A 23,530-nucleotide genomic window follows, 5' to 3' on the forward strand; every position below is an offset into this window, starting at 1 on the left:
CTTCCTAGTCCAGGCGCCATATCTACATCAAGCAAGATCCTACACGGAAATGTTGTTATCCTTCCTGCCATCACACGGATGGAAGGTAAAGTTGGTAAAGAGTCCCCTAGTCCTAAATACAAGGATAACCTTTTTGGGAACCATAACAGATTCCCTATCAATGAAGACTTTTCTGACAGAAGTCACAAAATCAAAGATTTTGATACTTGTATAGCCCTTCAGCCCACTACTCGGCCATCAATGGCTCAGTGCATGGAGGTAATCGGGCTTATGGTAGCGGCAATGGACATCATCCCATTTGCTTGTTTTCATCTCAGACCTCTGCAGTTAGACATGTTCAGGCATTGGAACGGAGATCATGCGGATTTGTCTCCTCAAATACTTCTGGAGCAGGAGACAAGGGATGCACTTTAATGGTGGTTGTTTCGGGATCTTCTCTCCCAGGGAACCTGCTTTTGCAGATCATCTTGTGTGATTGTTACAACAGACGTCAGCCTTCTAGGGTGGGGAGCAGTCTGGGGCTCCCTAAAAGGCTCAGGGAGTGTAGACTCTTCAATGCTCTTCTGGCCTGGCCCCATTTGGCCTTGGTCCAGTTTATCTTGTTCCAGTTGGACAACATAATTTCAGTAGCCTACATCACTCATCAAGGAGGAACGAGGAGTTCCTTAGCGATGACAGAGGTAACCAAAATAATTCAGTGGGCGTTGGCCCATTCTGGCTGCCTGCCGACAATCCACATCCCAGGGGTGGACAGAATGCCAAGCTTCTGAGATATGTATCGAGATCCAGGGACCCCCAGACGGAAATGATAGATGCTCTGGCGGTTCCTTGGACCTTCAGTATAGCATACCTATTTCCTCTGTTTGCTCTTCTCTTCGGGTCATTGCTCGAATCAAGCAGGAAAGGGCATCGGTGATCCTCACTGCACCGGCTTAGCCTCACAGGATTTGGTATGCAGATCTGGTGGACATGTCATCTCTGCCACCTTGGAGACTTCTGTTGAGGTGGCACCTTCTAATTCAAGGGCCCTTCCTTCACCCAAATCTAGTTTCTCTGAAGCTGACTGCTTGGAAATTGAACGCTTAATATTATCCAAGCGGGGGTTTTCTGACTCGGTCATTGAGAGCATGATTCAGGCTTGTAAGCCTGTCACTAGAAGAATTTATCATAAGATATGGCGTAAATATCTCTATTGGTGTGAATCCAAGGGCTACTCATGGAGTAGAGTTATGATTCCTAGAATTTTGTCCTTTCTCAAAGAGGGTTTGGAGAAAGGTTTATCGACCTGTTCCCTAAATGGTCAAATCTCTGCCTTATCTATTTTGTTACACAAACGCCTGGCAGATGTTCCAGATGTACAATCATTTTGTCAGTCCTTGGTCAGGATCAGGCCTGTGTTCAATCTAGTTACTCCTCCATGGAATCTGAATTTAGTTCTCAAAGTTCTTCAAGGGGCTCCGTTTGAGCCTATGCATTCCTTAGATATTAAGTTGTTATCTTGGAAAGTGTTGTTTCTTGTTGCTATTTCTTCTTTTCGTAGAGTGTCAGAACTCTCGGCATTGCAGTATGAGTCTCCTTACCTTATTTTCCATTCAGATAAGGTAGTTTTACGTGCTAAATTAGGATTTCTTCCTAAGGTTGTTTCTGATCGGAACATTAATCGGGAGATGATTGTTCTTTTCTTGTGTCCTAATCCTACTTCTCAGAGGGAATGACTTCTGCACAATTTGGAGGTGGTCTGTGCTTTAAAGTGTTACCTGCAGACGACTAAGGATTTTCGCCAGTCTTCTGCTTTGTTTGTGGTTTTCTCAGGAAAACATAAGAGACAGAAAGCTACGGCTACTTCTTTTCTTTCTGGTTGAAGAGTATCATACGTTTTGCATATGAGACTGCTGGACAGCAGCCTCCAGAGAGTGTTACGGCTCATTCCACTAGGGCCGTGGCTTCCTCATGGGCATTCAAAAATAAAGCTTCTGTAGAACAGATTTGCAAGGCTGCAACTTGGTCCTCTCTTCACACTTTTTCAAAGTTCTATAAATTTGACACTTTTTTGCTTTGGCTGAGGCCACTTTTGGGAGAAAGATTCTTCAAGCATTGCTGCCTTCCGTTTAGGTTCCCTGTCTTGTCCCTCCCGTATCATCTGTGTACTCTAGCTTGGGTATTGAGTCCCATTAGTAATTAAGATGATCCGTGGACTCATTGTGTCATTAAAAAGAAAAGAAAATTGATGCTTACCTGATAAATGTATTTATATTTTGACACAATGAATCCACGGCCCGCCCTGTTTTTGAAAGACGGGTTGTTGGTTATTATAAACTTCAGACCACTGCACCTTGGTTTTTCCTTTCTATCCTTAACTTCGGTCGAATGACTGGAGTGGGAGGGAAGGGAGGAGCTATTTAAAAGCTTTGCTGTGGTGCTCTTTGCCGCCTCCTGCTGACCAGGAGGTGAATATCCCATTAGTAATTAAGATGATCCGTGGACTCATTGTGTCAAAAAAGAAATACATTTATCAGGTAAGCATAAATTTTCTTATTTCATGATAAAGACAGGGTCACAGTGTGACTCATTTTATCTGTATAGAAGCGAAAGGTTATATTTTGCACTCCTTCCCAGAGTAAATCAGATAATTTATTGGATTTAATTGAGGGTTATCTGAGGATGAAGTTCTTTCTGAGACTTCAGAGTATGAACATTCTGGGTCGGAGTCTGCTGCCTCTAAACCTCTGGCTGCGGAGGAACCAGACTTTAGTTTAGGAATTTGCGCTTTCTTCTAAAGGAAGTTTTTGGTGAATTCAGAGGTTCCAGAGGCTAAATTGCCTGATGAACCTTTAATTCCTATATTGGATAGAGTTTGAGGACAGGGTAGTACCTTATCCTTCCCTGCTCCTGTTAGTTAGCGAACAATAATAAGAATGAATGGGACAGGATTGGATTCCTTTTCCCCCTCTTCTCCCTTTAACCAATTGTCCCCGGTCCTGGACTCTAAATGGAGTTGTGAGGTTCTGTCCCTAAATGGGATGGCGTTATCTTCACCCTTGTTAAATGTATTACTATCCCGCTTGAGGATAGTTCTTCGTTTGAAGAGCCCATGGATAAAAGATGGAAACTCCGTTAACAAGGATGTTTCAACATACAGAATATTTGTTTAAACCGGCGGCGGCTTTTGCCGCGGTTACTGGAGAAACTACCTTCTGGTGTGACTTTTTAATAGGATTTGATCGGGGTGGAGGATCCCCTCGACGTTACTCAGAAAAGATTTAAGGCCTTGAGGGTTGTTAATTCTTTTATCTGTGCTGCTATTAAGCAGTTTTTTCGCTTGAATGCTATGGCTTCAGCTTTTCCTGTTCAGGCCCGTCGGGCTCTGGCTAAAGTCATGGTCTGCGGATATGACTTCTAAGTCTAGACTTCTTCCTTCCCCTTAAAGGAATGATTTTGTCGGGTCCAGGCCTGGACTCAATTATCTCCACGGTCACAGGGGGCAAGGGTGCCCTCCTACCGCAAGAGTATATGAACTAATCTAAGGGATCATTTTCGTTCTGATAAAGCCCATGTCAGCAGTCCTCCACTAAGCCAGAGCAAACCAAGAGCTCTTGAAAGCTGGCTCAGTCCTGGAATAAATCCAAGAAGAGCAAGTAGCCTGCCGAGTCTACGTCTGCATGAATGGGTGGTCCCCGGTCCTCTTCTGGATCGCATAAGGGGCAGTATGTGGCTCTTTTCAGTTGCTTGGTTCAGGGACGTGCAGGATCCATGGGTCCTGGAGGTCATAGCTCAGGGTTTGTATAAGTATACACTAAAAAGTGGTATCTACAATATCTCTTTGAAAGTACAATCTGGAGGTCGGAGCCGATTGGCAGACTCGAGATGAGCCCTTGAAGTGCCGATTGGTAGGCGTAAGACGAGCCCCTGGAGAGACGGGTGTGACGTAAGACGCCCAAGACACGAGGATCCCATCAACCGACATTCAACTGCAGGACGTACAAGAGACCCTGCTATCTTAGGAGAAAAACTTAAGGTACGATTGCAAATAATCTCATATTAGGATTTTGAAAACCAGTCATATGCTAATATTTATATAATACTCTTACGGCTTTACCACTGAGATCCCACTTGGCATAATGCCATATTCTTAACAGCTGGTCACAACAGACTTTGATATATTCTGTGAACATTCTCAATGTGTGGACAATTTAAAGTGCTCAATTACATGCTGCTTTTTGTATAATTCTGGTTCAGTGTACATTTAATATACCAGATCTCTTTATCAAGCTAATTTAACTTTTTAATCAAGTTGATTTAACCTATTTAAGAAAACAGAGAATACAGAAAATAGTGCTGTATGTACACATCAATGTAACCTCAATTTGGATTTATTTCCACTTTCTTGGTGAACTTGTGAAATCATATAAAGTATAACAGTTTTCTGCAAACTCTGTAATCAAAAATTTTTATTTTATAATTGGTGATTTTAAACGTTAACCTGAAAACTAATTTGTAGGTAATCCAACATCTGTTTTTTTTATATTAGAGACGTCTCTATAGGTGTTATATATATTTTTTTTATGTATAAATAAATGACATTGTTTTCCATTTGGGTTTATATTTTTATTATTACATATCAGACATCTATGAGCCATATATCAATATAACAATCACATATTTATGTAACATATCTTTATTAGGTATCTTTAGCTTTGAGCGCCCTTACATCCCCACCACCATTTTTTCTAGTACATTTATAGATTGAAGGATCTATCTTTTGTAAGGAGTTTGATACTTTGCACCTTGCACACTATTTTCATACACTTCGCACTATCATAGCTCAGGGTTACAAGACAGGTTTCAAGTCTCAGCCACCCAAGGGCAGATTACTCCTGTCTTCCTGACCAGAAAGGAAGGAAGGAAGCCTTTCTGTGGTGTGTACGGAATCTGTCCTCTAGGAGTTATTGTCCCAGTGCCTATCGCAGTGAGAGGTTTGGGATACTATTCAGACCTTTTCAGGAATAGAAGGAAGTTCACTGCACTCCAAAAAATCTTGTTGCAATTTTATTAGTGAAAACCAGCGACGTTTTGGGGTCACAGCCCCTTACTCATGCTTGATCAAGCATGAGTAAGGGGCTGTGACCCTGAAACATCGCTGTTTTTCCACTAATAAAATTGCAACAAGATTTTTTGGAGTGCTGTGAACTTCCTTCTATTCCTGATTATTGCTGGAGGACTTGGCAGTGTCCTCAGTTTACACGGGCACCCTCCTTCTATTGTGCTGTACCCATTTCTCTTTGTTGGATTCAAACCTTTTCGTGGTCCCTAAGAAGGAGGGAATTTTCCGTCCGATTCTGGACCTAAAGTGCTTAAGCAGGTTTTTAAATGTCCCCTCGTTTAAGATGGAGACAATAAGGGCCATTCTTCCCCTCGTTTGAGAGGGGTAGTTCATGACCACGATAGATTTGAAGGATGCTCCCTTCTCGTACCAATCCTTAAGGACCACTTCCAGTTCCCAAGGTTTGCATTCCTGGACCAGCACTTCTAGTTTATTGCCCTTCCGTTTGGTCTAGCTAAAGAAATTTTTCGAAGAGTGGACCATTCAGAATATCTCCTCTGTCTTCTTAGATCCCATGGATGGCAGATAATCTAGAGAGAATTATCTTGTATCAAGTACCAGGGTAGAATCCTCGGGTACTATAATAGTCTCCATAGACATGAGAATATTTCTAACAGACCAGCGACATTGCAAGCTAGCCTCAAAATGTCTTGCCCTCTAGATCTCCTTAAGGCCATCTTTGGCTCGGTGTATGGAGGTGATGGGTCTCATGGTGTCCAGCTTGGACATAATTTCCTTTGCCAGGTTTCACCTTAGACTGTTGCAACTGCACATGCTGAACTAGTGGAACGGCGATCATTCGGATCTGGACAACCAATCGGGAGAATCGCTCTCTTGGTGGTTTTGTCTGGATCACTTCTCCTGAGGGACCTCAGTCTCAAGAAAATCATGGGTGATTGTGACTACGGTTGCGAGTCTGTCAGGATGGGGAGCCGTTTGGAGTGCCAGGAAGGCACAGGGCATCTGGTCTCAGGAGGTAAAGCTCCTGATCTCGCTTGGATCTTCGAGCAATATACAATGCTCTGAAGGCTTGGCCTCTGCTAGGTTCGCCCAGTTAATCAGATTCCTATCAAACAATATATCCTCGGTGGCTTACATCAACCATCAGGGGGAGTGAAAATCTCCCTAGTTTTGAGGGAAGTATCTTGGATTCTGTTGTGGGGGAGACCCGCATTTGTTCACTGTCAGGTCCACATTCCGGGTGTGGACAACTGGGAAGTGGATTTCCTCAGCAGACAATCCTTTCATACGGGGGAATGGTCTCTCCATCCCGAGTGTTTGTAGAGATTTGCAAGAGGAAGATCTTATTAAGTTTCTATACCAAGCTACCCAGATAGGGGTCGAGGTACAAGGTTCCTCAGGCGGAGCTAACAGATGCATTAGCGGTGCCTTAGAGGTTCTATCCAATTTATCCTTTCCGACCTTTACCACTACTTCCTAGTGTAGTGGCTTGAGTCAAGCAGGCGTTAGTGATACTGACTGCTCCGTCTTGGCCGCAAAGGATATGTTTCGCGGATCTAGTTTGGATGGCATCATCTCCTACGTGGAATTTAACTTGTCGCAGGGATCTGCTGACCAAGGTCTCTTTGTTCATCAATGTCTAGATTCTCTGAGGCTGACTGTGTGGAGATTGAACGCTTAGTCCTAGCCAAGAGAGGGTTTTCTGAGAGAGTTATTTTTACTCTCATTCAAGCTCGTAAGCTGGTTGCTCGTCGCATCTATCATAAGGTGTGGAGGACCTACTTTTTCTGTTCTCCAGGATGAACTGGAGAAGGGGTTTTCTGCAAGTCCCATGAAGGGACAGTTTTCGGCTCTGTTAAGTCTCTGCTGGGATCAGACCTGTGTTTAGATCTAAGGCTCCTCAGAGTTTACATCTTGTCCTTAAGGTTTTGCAACGTGCATGAAGTAGACATTTAAATTGTCTTGGAAGGTTCCTTTTCTACTGGCTATTGCTTCTGCGTGCAGAGTATCTGTGATTGCTGCCTTGCAATGCGTCCCTTATCTGGCTTTTCATGCCGATAAGGCTGTTCTACGAATCAAGTTAGGTTTTCTTCCTAAGGTTGTGTCAATTTGCAACATCAATCAAGAGATTGTGGTTCCTTTCTTATGTCCTAATCCTCCTTCATCGAAGGAACGTTTACAACGTATTCTGGATGTGGTTTGTGCCTTGAAGTTCTATCTTTGGGCCATGAAGGAATTTAGACAAACCTCTTTCTCTGTTTGTTCTCTTTTCCAGAAAGCATAGGGGTCAGAGGGCCTCTTGGACTTCCTTATATTTTTGTCTGAGTGTCATCCGTTTAGCATAGAAACGGCGGGACATAGGCCTCCTCTGAGGATTACTGCTCATTCTACGAGAGCTGTAGTTTCCTCTTTGGGCCTTCAAAAATGAGGCCTCTTTTTGGATCAGATTTGTAAGGCGGCTATCTGGTTCTCCTTCAGAAGAGAGATTTTGCAGGCTGTGGTGCCCTCATATTAGGGTCCGCCTTTCTTTTTTCCCTCCCGTTAGCATTCCGTGTACTCTAGAGCTTGGGTATATGTTTCCCACAAGTAAGGAATGCAGCTGTGAAATCTTCCCATATTAAGATGGAAAACATAAATTATGCTTACCTGATAATTTCATTTCCATCTGTATGTGCAGAGTCCACATCTCCTGCCCGTGTTCTCTGATGGGCGGCCCTAAATAAAAAAAAAAAAAAAAAATTCTGGCACCTTTTTCACCCTGATATTTCTCCTATTGTTCCTTGTTCCCTCGGCAGAATGACTGGGGTTATGAGGAAGTAGGGAAGGTATTTTAGCATTTGGCTGGGGTGTCTTTTTGCCTCCTCCTGGTGGTCAGGTTCAGTATTTCCTACAAGTAAGGAATGCAGCTGTGGAATCTTCCCATACAGATGGAAAGGAAATTATCTGGTAAGCATATTTTAATTGTAGCACTAAATACAGTAGAATTGAATAATTGACAAACACACACAAAAAACCAATGCAATAGAACTTACTTTGAATTTGAAATGAGCAGTAGAATATTTTATGGCAAATTTCAAAGCCAATCCAATTTTCTCTCCAATTGTATCATGTGACAGCCATCAGCCAATCACAAAATGCATAACCTAAATGCATCTCAGTAGCAGAAGCCTTCTGACCTTTCCTAGGACCAGAAACCAAAACAAATAGACTGGAAGTCTTCCTGAAATCTTTAGTAGCTTCCACATAATATTTCAAAGCTCTTACCACATCCAAAGAATGTAAGGATCTTTCCAAAGAATTCTTAGGATTAGGACACAAGGAAGGGACAACAATTTCTCTATTAATGTTGTTAGAATTCACATCCTTAGGTAAAAATTGAAAAGAAGTCAGCAAAACTGCCTTATCCTGATGAAAAATCAGAAAAGGAGACTCACGAGAAAGAGCAGATAGCTCAGAAACTCTTCTAGCAGAAGAGATAGCCAAAAGGAACAACACTTTCCAAGTAAATAGTTTAATGTCCAAAGAATGCAAATGGAGGAGCCTGTAAAGCCTTCAGTACCAAATTAAGACCCCCAAGGAGGAGAAATTGATTTAATGACAGGCTTAATACAAACTAAAGCCTTTACAAAACAGTGAATATCAGGAAGTATAGCAATCTTTCTGTGAAATAAAACAGAAAGAGCAGAGATTTGTCCCTTCAAGGAACTTGCAGACAAACCCTTATCTAAACCATCCTGAAGAAACTGTAAAATTCTAGGAATTCTAAAAGAATGCCAAGAGAATTTATGAGAAGAACACCATGAAATATAAGTCTTCCAAACTCTATAATCTTTCTAGAGACAGATTTACGAGCTTGTAACATAGTATTTAATCACTGAGTCAGAGAAACCTCTATGACTTAGTCCTAAGCGTTCAATTTCCATACCTTCAAATTTTATGATTTGAGATCCTGATGGAGAAACGGACCTTGAGACAGTAGGTCTGGCTGTAACGGAAGTGGCCAAGGCTGGCAACTGGACATCTGAACCAGATCCGCATACCAAAACCTGTGTGGCCATGCTGGAGCCACCAGCAACACAAAAGACTGTTCCATGATGATTTTGGAGATCACTCTTAGAAGGAGAACTAGAGGCGGGAAAATATAAGCAGGATGACACCAAGGAAGTGTCAACGCATCCACTGCTTCCACCTGAACATCCCTGGACTTGGACAGGTATCTGGGAAGTTTCTTGTTTAGTTGAGAGGCCATGAGATCTATCTCTGGAAGACCCCACATCTGAACAATCTGAAAAAACACATCTGGATGGAGAGACCACTCCCCTGGATGTAAAGTCTGACGCCTGAGATAATCCGCCTCCCAATTGTCTACACCTGAGATATGCACCGCAGAGATTAGACAGGAGCTGGATTCCGCCCAAGCAAGTATCCGAGATACTTCTTTCATAGCTTGGGGACTGTGAGTCCCACCCTGATGATTGACATATGCCACTGTTGTGATAATGTCTGTGTGAAAACAAATGAACAGTTCTCTCTTTAACAGAGGCCAAAACTGAAGAGCTCTGAGAATTGCACGGAGTTCTAAAATATTAATTGGTAATCTCGCCTCTTGAGATTTCCAAACCCCTTGTGCTGTCAGAGATCCCCAAAAAGCTCCCCAACCTTAAAGGCTTGCATCTGTTGTGATCACAGTTTAGCCAAACAAAAGAAGCCCCTTGAACTAAACGATGGTGATCTATCCACCACGTCAGAGAGTGTAGTACATTAAGATTTAAGGATATTAATTGTGATATCTTTGTATAATCCCTGCACCATTGGTTCAGCATACAAAGCTGTAGAGGTCTCATGTGAAAACGAGCAAAGGGGATCTCGTCCGATGCTGCAATCATGAGACTTAAAACTTCCATGCACATAGCCACTGAAGGGAATGACCTAGACTGAAGGTGCCGGCAGGCTGCAACCAATTTTAAACATCTATTGTCTGTTAGATTCAGTGTCCATGACTCTGTTTCTATCTGGAAGCCTAAAAAGGTGACCCTTGTCTGAGGAATCAAGAAACTTTTTGGTAAATTGATCCTCCAACCATGTTTCCGAAGAAACAACACTAGTTGATTTGTGTGAGATTCTGCAGAACGTAAAGACTGAGCTAGTACCAAGATATCGTCCATATAAGGAAACACCGCAATACCCTGTTCTCTGATTACAGAGAGCCTAGAACCTTTGAAAAGATTCTTGGAGCTGTTGCTAGGCCAAATGGAAGAGCAACAAATTGGTAATGCTTGTCTAGAAAAGAGAATCTCAGAAACTGATAATGTTCTGGATGAATCGGAATAGGAAGGTATACATTCTGCAAGTCTATTGTGGACATATAATGTCCTCACTGAACAAAAGGCAGAATAGTCCTTATAGTCACCATCTTGAAAGTTGGTACTCTTACATAACGATTCAAAATTTTCAGATCCAGAACTGGTCTGAATACATTTTCCTTCTTTGGGACAATGAATAGATTTGAATAAACCCCAAACCTTGTTCCTGAAAAGGAACTGGCATGATTACCCCTGAAGACTCTGAAACACACTTCGGGAAAGCCTGAGCTTTTACTGGATTTGCTGGGATACGTGAGAGAAAAAAATCTTCTCACAGGAGGTCTTACTCTGAATCCTATTCGATACCCTTGAGAGACAATGCTCTGAATCCATTGATTTTTGACAGAATGTATCCAAATATCCTTGGAAAACCTTAATCTGCCCCCTACCAGCTGAGCTGGATTAAGGGCCGCACCTTCATGCGGATTTAGGGGCTGACTTTGGTTTCTTAAATGGCTTGGATTTATTCCAATTTGAGGAAGGCTTCCAATTGGAAACAGATTCCTTGGGGGAAGGATTGAGTTTTTGTTCCTTATTTTGACGAAAGGAACCAAAACGGTTAGAAGCATTAGATTTACCCTTAGGTTTTTTATCCTGAGGCCGAAAAACTCCCTTTCCCCCAGTGACAGTTGAAATAATAGAATCCAAATGAGAACCAAATAAATTATTACCTTGGAAAGAAAGAGATGGTAATCTAGATTTAGATGTCATATCAGCATTCCAAGATTTAAGCCACAAAGCTCTTCTAGCTAATATAGCTAAAGACATGGATCTAACATAAATTTTGATAATATCAAAAATTGCATCACAAATAAAATTATTAGCATATTGCAGTAAGCGAATAATGCTAGATATGTCAGAATCCAATTCTTGTTGCGCTAAATTCTCCAACCAGAAAGTTGATGCAGCCGCAACATCAGCCAAAGAAATTGCAGGTCTGAGAAGATGACCTGAATATAAATAGGCCTTCCTTAGATAAGATTCAAGCTTCCTATCTAAAGGATCCTTAAAAGAAGTACTATCTTCCATAGGAATAGTGGTACGTTTAGCAAGAGTAGAAATAGCCCCATCAACTTTGGGAATTTTTTTCCCCAAAACTCTCTAGAATTTGCTGGTAAAGGATACAATTTTTTAAACCTTGAATAAGGAATAAAAGAAGTACCTGGCTTATTCCATTCCTTAGAAATCATATCCAAAAAACCCCTGGAGAAATCACAGGAGGTTTAAAAACAGCATTTAAACTTTTATTAGACTGAACATAAAGAGGACTGGTTACCTCAATATCCAAAGTAATTAACACTTCTTTTAATAAAGAACGCATATACTCTATTTTAAATAAATAAGTAGATTTGTCAATGTCTGAGTAAGGATCTTCTGTATCAGATAGATCCTCATCAGAAGAGGATAAATTATTATGATGTTGGTCATTTTTGAAATTTCATCAACTGAATGAGAAGTTTTAAAAGACCTTTTACGTTTATTAGAAGGTGGAAATGCAGACAAAGCCTTCTGGATAGAATCAGAAACAAATTCTTTAAAATTCATAGGTATATCATGTACATTAGAAGATGAAGGAACTGCAACTGGCAATGTACTATTACTGATGGACACACTATTTGCATGTAAAAGTTTATCATGACAAATATTACAAATGACATTCGACAAAATAATTTCCACAATCTTACAACAAATGCACTTAGCTTTGGTAGAACCGATGTCAGGCAGCAAAGTTCCAGCAGATACTTCTGAAGCAGGATCAGATTGAGACATCTTGCAAAATGTAAAAGAAAAAAGAACATATAAAGCAAAATTATCAATTTCCTTATATGACAGTTTCAGGAATGGGAAAAAATGCAAATAGCATAGCCCTCTGATAGAGAAAAAGGCAAGAGGCAAACATCAATGGGGTATTAAAATAATGAAAAAATTTGGCGCCAAGTATGACGCACAACGTAACTGAAAACTTTTTTTGGCGCCAATAATAACCGGAAATGACACACTCGCGTCACTAATGACGCAACAGTGTGTAAGGCTTCGGCGTCAACTATGACCACGGAAATGACGAAGTTGCGTCAGACGCAAAGAATGACGCAATAAAGTTTAGCATTTGACGCACCCGCGGAGCTAATACCGCCCGCAATTTGCAAGAAGTAGTCAATTGAAAAAAAGACTAAACCCCAGGTAAGAAAAAAAAAAAATCTTAAATGTTTATATTCCCCAAATTTGAAACTGACAGTCTGCAGAAGGAAATACATGAACCTGACTCATGGCAAATATAAGTACAATACATATTTTTAGAACTTTATATAAATGCATAAAGTGCCAAACCATAGCTGAGGTGTCTTAAAGGATTACTTTCTGTTATAATTTTTAAGCTAAACAACTAACATATTAAAGTTAATAAACATTAATTAAAACCTACAGACCTATATTTTCTCCAAAACGAAGTTTCATAACGTTCTAAAAGTTATATCTTTTATTCGCCGATGATGTCACGTTATCCTGCCCACTATTTTCAGCACAGAGTGTTCAAAATACTTAAACCAATAACTTTGTGTTTAAAGCGCCATTTTGAAACCTAGGTATTGTAAACGGATTGGTACAGAGCAAAGGATACCCACGGAGTGGGTTTGGAAAACAATTAAATTTGCAGACAAGATTTCTGCTATACGGTAGAGATATGTTAATGAAATGCTATTGATAAAAAGCGTATTTGGGGTAGTTAGTTAGTAACAGGCATGGAAAATATTTACTTACAGTGGCCCTTTAAGTAATAAAAAACATACTTACCAAAACCATCCACATATAGCAGATAGCCAAACCAGTACTGAAACAGTTATCAGTAGAGGTAATGGTAAATTGAGAGTATATCGTCAGTCTGAAAAGGGAGGTAGGAGATGAATCTCTACGACCGATAACAGAGAACCTATGAAATAGACCCCCGTTAGAGAAATCATCGTATTCAATAAGTGATACTCCCTTCACGTCCCTCTGACATTCGCTGTACTCTGAGAGGAATCGGGCTTCAACAATGCTGAGAAGCGCATATCAACGTAGAAATCTTAGCACAAACCTACTTCACCACCTCCATAGGAGGCAAAGTTTGTAAAACTGAATTGTGGGTGTGGTGAGGGGTGTATTTATAGGCATTTTGAGGTTTGGGAAACTTTGCCCCTCCTGGTAGGATTGTATATCCCATACGTCACTAGCTCATGGACTCTTGCCAATTACATGAAAGAAATAATGTACATGCTTTGATAATAGAAGTATATGGGAAAGTTTTTTTCTTTAAATCGCATTATTTTTCTAAATCCTTAAACTTTTTAATGTTAACTTTAGTGACCCTTTAACTATTATCACCCTCATAGAGAGGATATAACTGCTTAGAAATACTTTGGAGGTGATTATTCCCTTTTATTTTGGAAATCTTTGAAACCACACAAAATAAATCACATCTGCACTTTTATGTGAAGAGGCTATTCTTCGATATTTGTAACATTTCATCTCTTATTTAGAGCCTCAGTGGTAATACCTGAAGAAAAGATGCTTGAGATGTACAGTGTTCTGCAAGGCATTCCGCAGAGACAAGTGGAGGAGATGCAGAGACAGGTGAGAGGATGACTGATCCCTGGCTATTGCTGAGTTTAACACATTTTCTTAATTATCTGAATTAAAAGCCAAACACTGTATATAACTGCTGTGTAATTCTTATCGGATGTATTTACCACCATCTACGCCTATCACAAGTTGCATATGTGTCAAATAGCCTATCGCTGTATGTTGCCGCACTGTAAATGACTTTTTAACTCTGTGTTCAATGCCCTTTGTTGTCTTTAACCATGTTGTATACATGCACTAGTGCACTTATATGTCCCTTTTAATAAAAATATATTTATTTGTTAAGTAAATTATGCTTTGCCATTTACGCTGCCGTAATGGGTGTAGTAAATGTGTTAACTGGGCTTCAAAAGTGGTAGCAGCCAAAAACCAAAAGGCCCATTGATTATATGTTTGTTAGCAAACAATGATGTACTGTATATGCCAGGCATTATTGAATTCCCCTACTGAACTTGTCTTAATCACCTCTATAGGATGTTGGTTGTGTGAATGAACTATCCTTTCTGGGTGGAATTTTTTTTAAATTTATTTATTACTTGATTACCTACTACCGATTTTTAAGATCATGGCACTTGTTCTGTTGTTCTTTTTGTGAGCATTTTTCTTATCCTCCGATTTATTATAGGGACATGAAACTCAAACGTTTAAGCACTTGAAAGTGATGCAGCATAGCTGTAAAAAGCTGACAAGTAAATATCACCTGAACATTTCTATGTAAAAAAGGAAGATATTCACACCCCACTGTAAAGAAACTTTAGTCCCAGGACTTCCAAGGGAGTGTACATATGCAGGCACAGTCATGTTACTTTCCTATTCAGTTTAAGAAAGTTTACTAATGCTGATTGGCTATTGTTGTGTTTTTTTTTTTTTTCTACTTCCTGCTTTACAGCAGCTCTAACAGTTCACAGAGCACTTACTCTGGTGAGCTGAAGAAAGTTTGAGATAAAATATCTTCCTTTTTTACATAGAGATGTTAAGGTGATATTTTCTAGTCTGCTTTTTACAGTTATGCTGCAACACTTTCAAGTGATTTAGCATACGAGTATTATGTTTCTTTAAGATCCTTCATATTCTTGAAGGTTTCTATTGTATCACCACTCTTTCTCTCCTCTAAGCTATAGATATGTGCTCCATTTTAGTACCATTTCTGGTTTTATATTCTTTTAGGGATGTTCTCCAGAACTGTACAGTATTCATGTTGACTACAAATTGGGTTGGAAACCTGACACATGCACCATCCTTGGCATGCAATGGGACTTTGAATGGCAAAGGATGGTATATGTGTCAGGTTGGCTACCCTACAACCATATGTGTTTGGGATAAGTGTGTATGATGCATCATGTGAGATTTACATGTTTGCTTTTTTTTTATACACAGTTTTACAGTTACACAAAATACATTTTTAAAAAATCACTTATTAATAATATAGAACAATACAGTCACAGCAAAATGTACAGCTACTGCTTTGTATTATACACCCTAACCTGAAGCACATTCTACAAATAAGTGTACACTATCACTGATCTTTCAGTGTGCACAGCTTATATCACAGGCTGTCAAAATACCTGAGCTCCAAGATGGCTGCCCCCAGTACAAAGAGGCAGAGCTTTAGTTTCAGGCAGCTTTAAGCTAATAAAACAGGAGAGCAGATTTGTAAAGAGCGGCAGGAACAGGATGAAATGCAGTAACGTAGTGAGTAGTTACTAATATTTTGTAGCTGTGCACAGCAGTTTAATCCCTTAGTGACCAGACCAGTTTTTAATTTTCTTACCGTTAAAGACCAGGGTTACATTTCTGAGGTGTTTGTGTTTAGCTGTAATTTTCCTCTTACTCATTTACTGTACCCACACATATTATATACAGTTTCTCCAACATAGGTGTGTCCGGTCCACGGCGTCATCCTTACTTGTGGGATATTCTCTTCCCCAACAGGAAATGGCAAAGAGCCCAGCAAAGCTGGTCACATGATCCCTCCTAGTCTCCGCCTACCCCAGTCATTCTCTTTGCCGTTGTACAGGCAACATCTCCGCGGAGATGGCTTAGAGTTTTTTAGTGTTTAACTGTAGTTTTTATTATTCAATCAAGAGTTTGTTATTTTAAAATAGTGCTGGTATGTACTATTTACTCTGAAACAGAAAAGAGATGAAGATTTCTGTTTGTATGAGGAAAATGATTTTAGCAACCGTTACTAAAATCCATGGCTGTTCCACACAGGACTGTTGAGAGGAATTAACTTCAGTTGGGGGAACAGTGAGCAGTCTTTTGCTGCTTGAGGTATGACACATTCTAACAAGACGATGTAATGCTGGAAGCTGTCATTTTCCCTATGGGATCCGGTAAGCCATGTTTATTCAGAAAGTAAATAAGGGCTTCACAAGGGCTTATTAAGACTGTAGACTTTTTCTGGGCTAAATCGATTCATATATTACACATATTTAGCCTTGAGGAATCATTTAATCTGGGTATTTTGATAAAATAATGTCGGCAGGCACTGTTTTAGACACCTTATTCTTTAGGGGCTTTCCCTAATCATAGGCAGAGCCTCATTTTCGCGCCGGTATTGCGCACTTGTTTTTGAGAGGCATGACATGCAGTCGCATGTGTGAGGAGCTCTGATACATAGAAAAGACTTTTTGAAGGCGTCATTTGGTATCGTATTCCCCTTTGGGCTTGGTTGGGTCTCAGCAAAGCAGATACCAGGGACTGTAAAGGGGTTAAAGTTAAAAACGGCTCCGGTTCCGTTATTTTAAGGGTTAAAGCTTCCAAATTTGGTGTGCAATACTTTTAAGGCTTTAAGACACTGTGGTGAAATTTTGGTGAATTTTGAACAATTCCTTCATACTTTTTCGCAATTGCAGTAATAAAGTGTGTTCAGTTTAAAATTTAAAGTGACAGTAACGGTTTTATTTTAAAACGTTTTTTGTACTTTGTTATCAAGTTTATGCCTGTTTAACATGTCTGAACTACCAGATAGACTGTGTTCTGAATGTGGGGAAGCCAGGGTTCCTTCTCATTTAAATAAATGTGATTTATGTGACACTGAAAATGATGCCCAAGATGATTCCTCAAGTGAGGGGAGTAAGCATGGTACTGCATCATTCCCTCCTTCGTCTACACGAGTCTTGCCCACTCAGGAGGCCCCTAGTACATCTAGCGCGCCAATACTCCTTACTATGCAACAATTAACGGCTGTAATGGATAATTCTATCAAAAACATTTTAGCCAAAATGCCCACTTACAGCGTAAGCGCGACTGCTCTGTTTTAGATACTGAAGAGCATGAGGACGCTGATGATAATGGTTCTGAAATGCCCCTACACCAGTCTGAGGGGGCCAGGGAGGTTTTGTCTGAGGGAGAAATTTCAGATTCAGGGAAAATTTCTCAACAAGCTGAACCCGATGTGATTACATTTAAATTTAAGTTGGAACATCTCCGCGCTCTGCTTAAGGAGGTATTATCCACTCTGGATGATTGTGAGAATTTGATCATCCCAGAGAAACTATGTAAAATGGACAAGTTCCTAGAGGTCCCGGGGCTCCCAGAAGCTTTTCCTATACCCAAGCGGGTGGCGGACATTGTAAATAAAGAATGGGAAAGGCCCGGTATACCTTTCGTCCCTCCCCCATATTTAAAAAATTGTTTCCTATGGTCGACCCCAGAAAGGACTTATAGCAGACAGTCCCCAAGGTCGAGGGAGCGGTTTCTACTTTAAACAAACGCACCACTATACCCATAGAAGATAGTTGTGCTTTCAAAGATCCTATGGATAAAAAATTAGAAGGTTTGCTTAAAAAGATGTTTGTTCAGCAAGGTTACCTTCTACAACCAATTTCATGCATTGTCCCTGTCACTACAGCCGCGTGTTTCTGGTTCGATGAACTAGTTAAGGCGATCGATAGTGATTCTCCTCCTTATGAGGAGATTATGGACAGAATCCGTGCTCTCAAATTGGCTAATTCTTTCACCCTAGACGCCACTTTGCAATTGGCTAGGTTAGCGGCGAAAAATTCTGGGTTTGCTATTGTGGCGCGCAGAGCGCTTTGGTTGAAATCTTGGTCAGCGGATGCATCTTCCAAGAACAAACTACTTAACATTCCTTTCAAGGGGAAAACGCTGTTTGGCCCTGACTTGAAAGAGATTATCTCTGATATCACTGGGGGTAAGGGCCACGCCCTTCCTCAGGATAGGTCTTTCAAGGCCAAAAATAAACCTAATTTTCGTCCCTTTCGTAGAAACGGACCAGCCCCAAGTGCTACGTCCTCTAAACAAGAGGGTAATACTTCTCAAGCCAAGCCAGCCTGGAGACCAATGCAAGGCTGGAACAAGGCAAAGCAGGCCAAGAAACCTGCCACTGCTACCAAGACAGCATGAAATGTTGGCCCCCGATCCGGGACCGGATCTGGTGGGGGGCAGACTCTCTCTCTTCGCTCAGGCTTGGGCAAGAGATGTTCTGGATCCTTGGGCACTAGAAATAGTCTCCCAAGGTTATCTTCTGGAATTCAAGGGACTTCCCCCAAGGGGGAGGTTCCACAGGTCTCAATTGTCTTCAGACCACATAAAAAGACAGGCATTCTTACATTGTGTAGAAGACCTGCTAAAAATGGGAGTAATTCATCCTGTTCCATTAGGAGAACAAGGGATGGGGTTCTACTCCAATCTGTTCATAGTTCCCAAAAAAGAGGGAACGTTCAGACCAATCTTAGATCTCAAGATCTTAAACAAGTTTCTCAAGGTTCCATCGTTCAAGATGGAAACCATTCGAACAATTCTTCCTTCCATCCAGGAAGGTCAATTCATGACCACGGTCAGGGCCGGATTTCCCATTAGGCACAGTAGGCATGTGCCTACAGGCGCCTTGCAGTGAGGGGCGCCTGCCTGTCAATAATAAAAAAAAAAAAAAAAAAAAAAAAAAAAATTTTTTTTTTTTTTTTTTTTTTTTTTTTTTTATGAGGGCATTTATTTTAGTAAGAATTGTGCTGCCAGGTGCCTACAAAGTCGAGTGTTTCATTGGGAATATGTTACAGCAGTTGAGGGAGCCATGAAGGAGAGAGGGGCAAAGATTAAAACTAAACCCCTCCCATTGAATTTCTAAATTCTAATTTTAAACACATTTGTTGACCCCTGGATTACATATAATCTACAACATTCCATGTTTTCCTTTGAGAGCAACATCATATGATATTTATATTTCAGAACAAAATAAATGTAACATCTGTGTGTGTTTGTACCAAAAATATCAGAGTTTACAAGATTTTTTTCCCTACATTTTATATTTTCTTCCACTGGCTGCACAGGTTGTTGATGGTGATGAGCTTGCATGCTGCTAGTTTTAATATTGCTATTGTTTACACAAAACTGTGTTTGACTCCAACAAAATGTTAAGCACATAGTCAAAGTCATCTCCAGAAAAGCAATACACTAATGGCTTGTCAATAAACATGTCCTATGAGCCCATCTGGGTCTGCACAGATGTGTATTGCTGTCTCAGAACTGACATTGACTATGTGTTTAACTCTTTTGCAAGAGGCTAACACACTTCTCTGCAAGCACTAGTGCAATAATAAAATGCCCAGCAAACTGTCACATTTGATGTCCCTTTAAATAGGGTTTTCTTTAGAATATTTTGCATTAAAAGTTTAACATGATTTGTTTTTGTTATACATAATAGAAATTGTATGGCCATTTGAGTCAAGTGAATATTGATTTTTGGTGTAGCTTCCATTACAACAAATATTGCAATTGGTGTGTGTATTTGTGTATCTCCATAAAAGGGAAAATGTAATTTTACATCTAATATTTATTTTTAGTTGTCCTAAATAATAATAAAAAAAAGTCCTCATTTTTTCCACTTTTTTCTAGGGGGGGTGGGGGGGTGGGGGGGGCGCTTCAGGTTTTTGTGCCTACAGGCACCTGAGATGTAAATCCGGCCCTGACCACGGTGGATTTAAAGGATGCGTATCTACATATTCCTATCCACAAGGAACATCATCGGTTCCTAAGGTTCGCATTCCTGGACAAGCATTACCAGTTCGTGGCGCTTCCTTTCGGATTAGCCACTGCTCCAAGGATTTTCACAAAGGTACTAGGGTCCCTTCTAGCGGTGCTAAGACCAAGGGGCATTGCAGTAGTACCTTACTTGGACGACATTCTGATTCAAGCGTCGTCCCTTCCTCAAGCAAAGGCCCACACGGACATAGTCCTGGCCTTTCTCAGATCTCACGGATGGAAAGTGAACGTGGAAAAGAGTTCTCTATCTCCGTCGACAAGGGTTCCCTTCTTGGGAACAATAATAGACTCCTTAGAAATGAGGATTTTTCTGACAGAGGCCAGAAAATCAAAACTTCTAAACTCTTGTCGGACACTTCATTCCGTTCCTCTTCCTTCCATAGCGCAGTGCATGGAAGTAATAGGTTTGATGGTAGCGGCAATGGACATAGTTCCTTTTGCGCGCATTCATCTAAGACCATTACAACTGTGCATGCTCAGTCAGTGGAATGGGGACTATACAGACTTGTCTCCGAAGATACAAGTAAATCAGAGGACCAGAGACTCACTCCGCTGGTGGCTGTCCCTGGACAACCTGTCACAAGGGATGACCTTCCGCAGACCAGAGTGGGTCATTGTCACGACCGACGCCAGTCTGATGGGCTGGGGCGCGGTCTGGGGATCCCTGAAAGCTCAGGGTCTTTGGTCTCGGGAAGAATCTCTTCTACCGATAAATATTCTGGAACTGAGAGCGATATTCAATGCTCTCAAGGCTTGGCCTCAGCTAGCGAAGGCCAAGTTCATACGGTTTCAATCAGACAACATGACGACTGTTGCGTACATCAACCATCAGGGGGGAACAAGGAGTTCCCTGGCGATGGAAGAAGTGACCAAAATTATTCAGTGGGCGGAGACTCGCTCCTGCCACCTGTCTGCAATCCACATCCCAGGAGTGGAAAATTGGGAAGCGGATTTTCTGAGTCGTCAGACATTGCATCCGGGGGAGTGGGAACTCCATCCGGAAATCTTTGCCCAAATCACTCAACTGTGGGGCATTCCAGACATGGATCTGATGGCCTCTCGTCAGAACTTCAAGGTTCCTTGCTACGGGTCCAGATCCAGGGATCCCAAGGCGACTCTAGTAGATGCACTAGTAGCACCTTGGACCTTCAAACTAGCTTATGTATTCCCGCCGTTTCCTCTCATCCCCAGGCTGGTAGCCAGGATCCATCAGGAGAGGGCGTCGGTGATCTTGATAGCTCCTGCGTGGCCACGCAGGACTTGGTATGCAGATCTGGTGAATATGTCATCGGCTCCACCATGGAAGCTACCTTTGAGACGAGACCTTCTTGTTCAAGGTCCGTTCGTACATCCGAATCTGGTCTCACTCCAGCTGACTGCTTGGAGATTGAACGCTTGATTTTATCAAAACGAGGGTTCTCAGATTCTGTTATTGATACTCTTGTTCAGGCTAGAAAGCCTGTAACTAGAAAAATTTACCACAAAATATGGAAAAAATATATCTGTTGGTGTGAATCTAAAGGATTCCCCTGGGACAAGGTAAAGATTCCTAAGATTCTATCTTTTCTCCAAGAAGGATTGCAGAAAGGGTTATCTGCAAGTTCCTTGAAGGGACAGATTTCTGCCTTGTCTGTGTTACTTCACAAAAAGCTGGCAGCTGTGCCAGATGTTCAAGCCTTTGTTCAGGCTCTGGTTAGAATCAAGCCTGTTTACAAACCTTTGACTCCTCCTTGGAGTCTCAACTTAGTTCTTTCAGTTCTTCAGGGGGTTCCGTTTGAACCCTTACATTCCGTTGATATTAAGTTATTATCTTGGAAAGTTTTGTTTTTGGTTGCAATTTCTTCTGCTAGAAGAGTTTCAGAATTATCTGCTCTGCAGTGTTCTCCTCCTTATCTGGTGTTCCATGCAGATAAGGTGGTTTTACGTACTAAACCTGGTTTTCTTCCGAAAGTTGTTTCTAACAAAAACATTAACCAGGAGATAGTCGTGCCTTCTTTGTGTCCGAAACCTGTTTCGAAGAAGGAGCGTTTGTTGCACAATTTGGATGTTGTTCGCGCTCTAAAATTCTATTTAGATGCTACAAAGGATTTTAGACAAACATCTTCCTTGTTTGTTGTTTATTCTGGTAAAAGGAGAGGTCAAAAAGCAACTTCTACCTCTCTCTCTTTTTGGATTAAAAGCATCATCAGATTGGCTTATGAGACTGCCGGACGGCAGCCTCCTGAAAGAATCACAGCTCATTCCACTAGGGCTGTGGCTTCCACATGGGCCTTCAAGAACGAGGCTTCTGTTGATCAGATATGTAGGGCAGCGACTTGGTCTTCACTGCACACTTTTACCAAATTTTACAAGTTTGATACTTTTGCTTCTTCTGAGGCTGTTTTTGGGAGAAAGGTTTTGCAAGCCGTGGTGCCTTCCATTTAGGTGACCTGATTTGCTCCCTCCCTTCATCCGTGTCCTAAAGCTTTGGTATTGGTTCCCACAAGTAAGGATGACGCCGTGGACCGGACACACCTATGTTGGAGAAAACAGAATTTATGTTTACCTGATAAATTACTTTCTCCAACGGTGTGTCCGGTCCACGGCCCGCCCTGGTTTTTTAATCAGGTCTGATAATTTATTTTCTTTAACTACAGTCACCACGGTATCATATGGTTTCTCCTATGCAAATATTCCTCCTTAACGTCGGTCGAATGACTGGGGTAGGCGGAGCCTAGGAGGGATCATGTGACCAGCTTTGCTGGGCTCTTTGCCATTTCCTGTTGGGGAAGAGAATATCCCACAAGTAAGGATGACGCCGTGGACCGGACACACCGTTGGAGAAAGTAATTTATCAGGTAAACATAAATTCTGTTTTTTCTCTCCATTAAATGGAATTTCTAAAGATACCATAATTTTCATCATATCATATAAATTACTATACATGTTTTATAAAATATGATGAAAAAATAGAAAAACACACTTTTCTCTTGTTAAGTGTATCCAGTCCACGGATCATCCATTACTTATGGGATATTAACTCCTCCCCAACAGGAAGTGCAAGAGGATTCACCCAGCAGAGCTGCTATATAGCTCCTTCCCTAACTGCCATTACCAGTCATTCTCTTGCACCCAACGAATAGATAGGATGTGTGAGAGGACTGTGGTGATTATACTTAGTTTCATACCTTCAATCAAAAGTTTATTTTATAATAGCACCGGAGTGTGTTATTCCTTCTCTGGTAGAATTTGAAGAAGAATCTACCTGAGTTTTTCTATGATTTTAGCCGGAGTAGTTAAGATCATATTGCTGTTTCTCGGCCATCTGAGGAGAGGTAAACTTCAGATCAGGGGACAGCGGGCAGATTAATCTGCAAAGAGGTATGTAGCAGCTTATTATTTTCTGACAATGGAATTGATGAGAAAATTCTGCCATACCGATATAATGTAAACTCAGCCTTAAATGCAGTAGCAGCAACTGGTATCAGGCTGTCATGTATGT

General features: G+C 41.1%; 1 protein-coding gene across 1 annotated transcript in view; it reads left to right on the top strand.

Annotated features, from left to right (window-relative positions):
• The window catches only part of EXT2 (exostosin glycosyltransferase 2), a gene marked incomplete in the record, with an annotated part of 392,946 nt that overhangs the window by 82,639 nt on the left and 286,777 nt on the right, over positions 1-23,530 (top strand). Inside the window, 1 exon segment of the mRNA XM_053720234.1 lies at positions 13,941-14,034. Coding sequence (XP_053576209.1) covers positions 13,941-14,034 — 94 coding nt within the window.

The sequence above is a fragment of the Bombina bombina genome, chromosome 7, assembly GCF_027579735.1.
Source record: "Bombina bombina isolate aBomBom1 chromosome 7, aBomBom1.pri, whole genome shotgun sequence".
In the NCBI taxonomy this organism is placed as follows: domain Eukaryota; kingdom Metazoa; phylum Chordata; class Amphibia; order Anura; family Bombinatoridae; genus Bombina; species Bombina bombina.